Source organism: Haplochromis burtoni, unplaced genomic scaffold (genome assembly GCF_018398535.1).
Source record: "Haplochromis burtoni strain Fernald_Lab_line unplaced genomic scaffold, NCSU_Asbu1 Contig_216, whole genome shotgun sequence".
NCBI classification, from domain to species: Eukaryota; Metazoa; Chordata; class Actinopteri; order Cichliformes; family Cichlidae; genus Haplochromis; species Haplochromis burtoni.
In genome coordinates, this window is record NW_024582577.1 from 928,926 (window position 1) to 937,439 (window position 8,514).

Here is an 8,514-nt window from a genome sequence, read left to right on the forward strand (position 1 = left end):
AAAGTCAAGACCATTGTGGTTCTGGCAGCATTTCGCTCAGCTCGGCCTGGTGCTGAAGCCTTGATGAAGTGGTTTGGTCCAGGCCAACAGAGAGGAAGCGTCTTCTTCTTCACCTGTGTGCAGGTGCGACATGCACTTTTTGAAACCATAAACTATTACTGTTAATGTGATTACAGAAATTAACTTGACTTTGTACAATGCTTCTCCATAAAGGTTATCATCTGCATTATTTGGCTATCAATCAGCCCCCCTGTTCCCAAATCTGACCTGGATGTCCCAGGGCTAAAAGTTACTCTGAAGTGTGCCACTGGCTCTGTGGTGGGTTTCTCTCTGGTATTGGGCTACATTGGACTACTGGGCTGCACCAGTTTCCTCTTGGCTTTTCTTGCCAGAAAACTTCCAGACAACTTTAACGAGGCCAAACTGATCACCTTCAGCATGCTGATTTTCTGTGCTGTTTGGGTGGCTTTTGTTCCTGCCTATGTCAGTTCTCCTGGAAAATATGCTGTTGCTGTTGAGATTTTTGCCATCCTTGCCTCTAGCTATGGTTTGCTGTTCTGCATATTTGCTCCAAAGTGCTTCATCATTCTTTTGAGGCCTGAGAAAAACACTAAAAAACATTTGATGGGTAGATAGGAAAGCAAATGTAACCATTGCCACTGTAATTCACCTTTTTAAAAATGTTAACAACTGGAATACAGTCATTGTATTTATCTGGTCATATATCATTTAAAAATATGATGGTTTATTGTCTTATTAAATTGTGACATATCCTAAAACTTTATGACGGAGCTGCATTTGCATTACTATCTGCTAGCTATTGTCAGTGTTTACTAAGCTATATGAAATCAGAAATATTCACTCAGACATGAATTGACAAAATATGTCAGGCTGTCAAAGAAAAAAAATTGACAAATTTCTTATCTTTTTTTAAATTTTACTCTTTTGAAAAAAATCTGCACTGCACCTATTTTAACAAAAATTGCTTAGGTAACAAACACATTCATAAAATAAAAACACCATTATAAAAGAAGTCCAATGTTGTGTTGTTTTTACTTTGTAGTGGTACAAATGTTTCATTAATGTTGAAAAATAAGAATTTTAAATGCCTTTAGTCTATTGAGATGTGCAGTTTGCAGTATGCACTGCAGTATGCAGTTAAAAAGTAAATTGTTATACAGAAAAGATTAATACGATCAGAGTACAGATGGGATTTCAGTGTTCCATACTGTTTTATGAAATTTCTGTCTAGTAAATAAATAATTGACTAAAGTGGACGCAAACCAGTAAACAAATTAAAACAAATAAGTACTGCTGAGAAACTAGAATACAAAAATTACAATAAAATTATCAACAACAGAAATAGCTGGTGAATATATAATATGTAATATAATAAAATATAATATGTAAACAACTTAACAACCCCCTAAAGTGTCAAGTCACATCACGTGACAGCGCAACATAAATCAAATCAAACAAATCAAACATCCTGTGTCAGCTCTGCGCTGACACAGGAGCATCGAGTCCAGTGACCTGGCTGTTTCATCTTTGTCGAAAGCCCAGCATTGCAAACAACAGCGGAACTTAAAGAATCGATCTCACCGGGCTAGTATTGATCCAATACCGATGCCGACTTGGTATCGATAGAATCGATATTTGGATCGATCTGCTCACCACTACCTCCCAGGCTTCTAGACTTCTGATTGGCCAACATTATGTTTTTAGCGTTTACATGTGGACGAAGATATTTTTTCAAAACTGCAAGTGTGGACGGGATTTTTTTAAAAGCTCAAACGGTAAATCTCAGTTATCAAAAATACCCGTGGACGTGTGAATGTAGCCTGAGTGCAGAGTTGAAAGCTGGGGTGGGGCTTTGTGTTGGGGTCTGACAGACACAGGCCGTCCAGTTGGTTCTATGCAGCAGACAGTCCCACAGTGGTGCTTGAGGGATCGAGAAAGAAACACTTCTCTAACAGACTGAAACTTTGCAATCAGGGAATGAGAAACAGGAGGAGACACAGCTGGGGAAAATTGGAGCTGAGGAGACTAAGAGAAGTAAAACAGAATACAATAACCCGAGACACTGACCTTCAAATTAAAACAGGAACTCACACATACAAAGAAACACGGACTTTATACAGAGGGAACACACAGGCAGGGATGACTAACACTAAACTGAGGAAGAACCGAACTGAACGAGCTAGAAACCACAATAAACAATAATAGAAAACACAAAACGCTGGGTCAGATAACCCAGGACCATGACAATGTTAGTGTGTGTACAAAAAAGTGTATCAAAAGTCCTCTAGCTATCAATGTTATGGATATCTCCATTTTGTAAAGAACAAATACATAAATAACAAAAATAAAAAAACAAAATACAGAATGAACAGCCTTTTTGTATCCATTATCTGCATTATTTGTAATTCAAAGTTAAAGTGATCTTCACCTTGGCTAATATTTTGTCAATTCACTAGTCTTGTCCCTGATTTGTCATCATTTAACCCATATGTGGCAATCAGTAAGGTTGGTAAATATCCACATAACTTTGCGTTGATCACAGATTACAATAAATGATAAAGGAGCATACTAAGTTAAATGAGGTTTTTAAAGGTGGTTGGACCTCTACATTCACAATGTAAGGGTTTTAGCTGGAACAGTTTTTCAAAGCCATAAAGTTAAATTAACATTCTTATATATTTATGGAATAAAGTTGTGACTCTTAATGACTTAAACATCCTTAAGCGTTTGATTATTTTGCATGAAATGTGCATTTGTACTCATATATTTTATCTCTTGATACCTCCATTAAAGTAATTGGGAACTATAGTATTTCAGGGGAAGCTTTTCAGTCCAAATATGAAAATAATACATGACCACTACAGAAGTAATAAAGAGATAATTTTAAAAGATGACCAAATACTATATGAGGCACACCTACATACACATCCTAACTCCACATCTTCTATCTGCAAGGCATAATGATCACTCGTACTGTCATGTCACGTCTTGAGAGGACTGATTTGGGAGTATATGTGTCGTCATGTTCACCTGCTCACCAAAAGGCCCTGCCTCTATATAAAGTGCCCTCATCTGCAGTTCATCTACTCCAAGGAGGAGGATGGATGTCAGCAGCCAACTGATGTTATAGCTGGTGTATGAAAATACACATTTTTAAATTGTACAGTTTGTTATATTTGGGGTTTTAGTGTAATCTGTATTTTCATTCTAGGAACTGTTTATGGACACTGATTGAACTCATGCGAATAAACCAAATTGAATGTACTGTACATTTCTAAATGTCTAGAACAGCTGCATCTATGTCTTGGTTTTCCTGGCTCTTCATTGTGTGGTCCAGGTCATCCCAATCTTTGCTGCTTGTGTGGCTTGTGGGAAGAGAACTGGGAATCCGGGATGGACTTCTGTGTGATCAGATGTTGACATGTTCTCGTTGGGGTACACCAAGTAGCCAGGGTCTGTTTCAAGATGGAGATGTAATTATTGGTGGTCTTTTTCCTCTTCATTATCAGCCTCCAGCTATAGACCATGACTTCACTCAGCTGCCACACTACAATCCATGTACTGGGTAAAACTCAGTTACAGAGAATATTTTGATTACTGTAGAATGAGAGCATATATAGATATAACATAGGAGTAATTACTGTGTCTTGCTGGTTGATTTGTACTTGCAGTTTTACAAAAATTATTCAAACAAAATTCACAAATTTATATTTTATCATTTTATCTCCCCCCTCTCAGTTTAGAATATGTTCCACTGCAGTACATATATGCTATGGTGTTTGCACTGGAGGAAATTAATCACAGTACAATGCTCCTACCAGGAATCAAGCTGGGCTATCATATTTTTGACAGTTGTGGGCGCCCACCATGGGCTCTCCAGTCAGGACTGTCACTTGTTGGTGGAGACAACACCAGCTGCAACTCTACAAACCCTCCAGATTATTCTAGTGGGCATGGAGAAGAAATTAAAGACAGGAGGGGTAACTCATTCATTGATCAGAAAACATACAAAAAAATTTGTCAGCAATTTTGCTTTCTACTTTTTCTACTCCTGCTACAAGATGTTGTTTAATTAAATCAATCATTTCTGTTTTCAGGTGGTCAATCTGTCCCCATGATTATTGGTGGTGCTTCATCCATAACAAGCCAGATACTCTCCACAGTGCTGGGGCCACTCTCCATACCTTTTGTGAGTTTTGTTTTGAATGCACCATAAAAACTGTATATGAGCTTTTTTGTTTGTTTTTAGATAAGTGGAGCCATCTTTTGGTTGAATTTATATCTTTTACTCAAAGAAATATTCATGCTTTTTTATGACAGTGGAGAAACTGATTTTTTTAAACAGAAACAAAACCTTTATAAGATGCAGGTTTTTGTGTTTGTGTGTGTGTGTATGTGTCTTTCAGATCAGCTATCTATCCACCTGTCCTTGTCTCAGTGACAGGCTCCAGTATCCAAATTTCTTCAGAACAATCCCCAGTGATATTTACCAAGCACGTGCTGTTGCCCAGGTTGTTATACGCTTCAACTGGACTTGGGTTGGAGCAGTTGTAGCAAACAATAACTATGGCTACATGGCAGTAAAGGTATTTGTATCTTTTATTTCAGTCATTTAGACTACTCAGCTATATCTCTAAAATATACAGTAATAAGTACATTATATAACTACATTTACAGTGTGATAATGTAATAGGCTTCTTTCACCTGTATATGTCAGGTATTTCAGGAGGAGATTCAGGGAGCAGGTGTCTGCCTGGCATTTGTAGAGACTCTCCAAAGGGAAAATATCATTAGTGATGCCAGACGAGCAGCCCTCACAATTCAATCCTCAACTGCAAGGGTGATTTTGATCTTCACCTGGTATACAGATGTGAGGGAATTGTTCCTGCAACTTGTGAAACTGAATGTGAGAAGCTGTAATGCCTATCGCATATAATGCATGCTGAAAAAAAGTTCGAGATTATATTTAAAAACAAAATAAACTTTAAAATAATTTTTCTTTTGCTTATTAGGTGACTGATAGACAGTTTTTGGCCAGTGAGGCTTGGAGCACTAGTGGGGATCTGGTCCAAAATTCAGTTACAAGCAAAGTGGCAAACGGTGTTCTTGGTGTTGCTACTAGAAGTTCAGCTATACCTGGATTTGAAAGTTATCTCCGACGTTTACACCCAATTCACCATCCAGATGATGAGTTCTTAAGAGAATTCTGGGAAGTGGAGTTTGGGTGTAGTCTTCATTTATCTTCCTCCTCAATGCTCAGTTCTCCTATCTCCACACTGAAGTCTAACCATAAATCAAATATTTTAACTTCAAATCCTCCTGTTATGTCTGATCAGAAAGCTTCACTATCACATTGCAATGGGTCGGAGTCTCTGAAAAAAGTACAGAATCTCTTTACAGATGCATCCCAGCTAAGGGTGACATATAATGTCTACCTTGCTGTTTATGCTGCAGCTCATGCCCTCCACAGCCTTCTCTGTCCCATTAAAGACAGCTCTTCTGAAAACAACATCTCCACCTGCTCCTCTCCAAAACAAATCAAGGCCACAGAGGTAAAGTAATCATGAATATCATCCTTTCCCTAAAAAATCTAATAAAAATCCATGTTGCATTCTTTAGACACTGAACAGGGTTTTGGTCCGACCCATGAGTACCCACAATGCTGTAATTACACCATTTCCATATTTCAGTATTGCACTTATCATTGAACTCTAATAACTCTAGTTTCACGATTGTTATAATTTTACAGCTTTTGCAGCACTTGCAAGAAGTGAACTTCACCACACCACAAGATGAAACATTTTACTTTCAAGGAGCCGATATTCCAGCAAAGTATGACCTTGTTAACTGGCAGAAAATGCCTGATGGGACACTAAAAATTGCTTTGATTGGTCAAGTGGATGGGTTTGCTCTCCATCTTAATGAATCAGCTATTCAGTGGATCACAGGATCCAATCGGGTATTTTATATGAAAATAATGTAAACTGTACATTTGTAAATTTGTGAATTTCTTGCTCTTAACTGGAATACACATATTGTGCTTAAAAATAAGTGTTGGCTTATTATTTAGGTGCCTATTTCGGTGTGCAGTGAGATCTGCCCCCCAGGGACCAGAAAGGTCAGCAGGAAAGGAAAACCTCTCTGCTGCTTTGACTGTATTCCATGTGCTGCAGGAGAGATAAGCAATAAAACTGGTGATGGAATTGCAATCTAAACCCCTCCTTGTAAATCCATTTGATTTAAAGTCATGTACTTTTGCTGTTCTTGTTTGATTTTCCTTTCTCTTCTTCTTTCCTTCTCCACTCTTTTTACTGTTAGGTTCCCTTGACTGTGAGCGTTGTCCCCTAGAGCTCTGGTCTAATGCTAAACGTACTGCCTGCATCCCTCGCCAGCTTGACTTTCTTGCCTTTAATGAGACTTTGGGAATTACTCTTACTACAGCAGCTGTGACCGGTGTCACTGTGACAACAGTTGTCTTTGTGGTTTTCCTTCACTACCGTCACACACCTGTGGTGAGAAAGAAATGTTCACAACATTATAATGTACATTTTAAAGAAAACATCGTGTGCAGTTGGCAAGTGCAGTTTTGTTGTTGTTAGGTTTTATTTGACATCTCATGTCAGTTTTTTCTTCAAGATTAAATAATTGACAAAATATTAAAACATCATAATTATTCCACATGTGGCTGATATTATCTGTGTCACTACTTTTATAAAGCTGCACTTTCTTATTTTAGGTGAGGGCTAACAATTCAGAGCTGAGTTTCCTGCTTCTTGTGTCAATCAAGCTCTGCTTCCTGTGCTCACTCGTGTTCATTGGTCGTCCATCAGTCTGGTCTTGTCGGTTCCAGCAGGCAGCTTTTGGGATCAGCTTTGTGCTTTGTGTGTCCTGCCTGAAAGTCAAGACCATTGTGGTTCTGGCAGCATTTCGCTCAGCTCGGCCTGGTGCTGAAGCCTTGATTAGATGGTTTGGTCCAGGCCAACAGAGAGGAAGTATCTGCCTTCTTACATGCATACAGGTCATACAGATGTTCTGTTTTGAATTTTTAAGTCTTTGTATTTTTACATCTGTCTAAAAACATTTTATTTTTCATATAGATTATCATCTGTACCATATGGCTATCCCTCATCCCCCCCGTGCCTCGACAAGATCTGGGTTTTCAAGGTTCAAAGGTCACTCTGGAGTGTGCCATGGTTTCTGTGGTGGGATTTTGTCTGATTTTGGGCTACATTGGCCTGCTGGCCTGCACCAGTCTCATATTAGCCTTTTTTGCTAGGAAACTTCCTGATAATTTCAATGAGGCCAAACTTATCACTTTCAGTATGCTGATTTTCTGTGCTGTTTGGGTGGCTTTTGTGCCTGCTTACCTTAGCTCTCCTGGTAAATACACTGTTGCTGTGGAAGTTTTTGCCATCCTGGCTTCTAGCTATGGTTTACTTTTCTGTATTTTTGCTCCGAAGTGTTTCATCATTCTTTTGAGGCCTGAGAGAAACACCAAGAAATATATGATGGCCAGGTAGCAAAAGTAAATTAACAAAATATGACAAATAATTATTATTTATCTATTTATCTATATCAGCACTTCATCTTTATGTATTTATCTTTGTTTGTTGTTAAATTAATAGAAAAACCTTGATTTATCCAGAATTAAGAATGATCATGCAAAGTTTTAATATATTATTGCAAATGTATATACAATACGACTGTAGTTTTATAGACAAACCTTCGATGAAAACAAAACACCACCCATATTAACTTATCGTGTCAATGTGAAAACGGTTTACAGTTTCAATATAATATTGCTGTATCTGACATTAATTAATAAATGCATTTTACAATCATTTTTAAGGAACTACTTACATGCTTTTATATGGTCTAAAAATTAAATAATTCAGTTTTTGACCTTACAATATGAACTACCATGAGATGGCTCTTTTCAAATTGTAACTCACTGTAATTCAATTTCTTGGTAAAGATCAAACACAATTCACGTTTTAAGAGATGCTAAAAAGTAAAAAGAAAAAAAAAGTTAAAAATTTAACTGTGGTTGTAAGGTGTAGGATTCTATATGATCTCTCTGGGAAGGCAAAATATGAAGCTGACGAACCCTCTAGTAAAATGTTCAGATTGTGGAAACAAAATATACTCCACAGGTTGAATTTCCTTTTTACCCATTACCACCAGTATTTGCAGCTTCACAAACATAGCTACAGGTCTCTTTTAGTAAATGTGTGTCTGTGTTTAGAGAATTCATTATTTCATACTCTCAGTACTCCAACTTGCCATAATATTGTAACGATGGTTAAGTGTTATTGTACAGTGACATGTTGGTGATCTCTGCACACTGTTGTTGTTCCTTTAAGATTCATGTTTGGTTGTGGTGTACAGGAAGGGGTGGGGGGACCTGGTTGTTCTGTGTGTGTGCCAGGCTGAAGAGAGGTGTAGTTCGAGAGCGCTTCCCCCTGAGTTAACAACCCGCTGGCTTATGTGCCA

General features: G+C 37.9%; 1 protein-coding gene and 1 pseudogene across 1 annotated transcript; both read left to right on the top strand.

The window, feature by feature from the left end:
- LOC102293126 overlaps positions 1-687 on the top strand; it is a 4,099-nt pseudogene extending 3,412 nt beyond the window's left edge.
- A 2,747-nt stretch (positions 688-3,434) lies between these two features.
- LOC102293422 (extracellular calcium-sensing receptor-like) lies at positions 3,435-7,541 on the top strand. The gene is made up of 12 exons (XM_005937917.1): positions 3,435-3,586; positions 3,760-4,001; positions 4,119-4,210; positions 4,428-4,607; positions 4,739-4,927; positions 5,034-5,253; positions 5,332-5,573; positions 5,771-5,980; positions 6,092-6,215; positions 6,340-6,533; positions 6,758-7,039; positions 7,119-7,541. The coding sequence occupies exons 1-12, from the start codon at positions 3,435-3,437 to the stop codon at positions 7,539-7,541; spliced, it is 2,550 nt and encodes an 849-aa protein (XP_005937979.1).
- Positions 7,542-8,514: the final 973 nt, after the last annotated feature.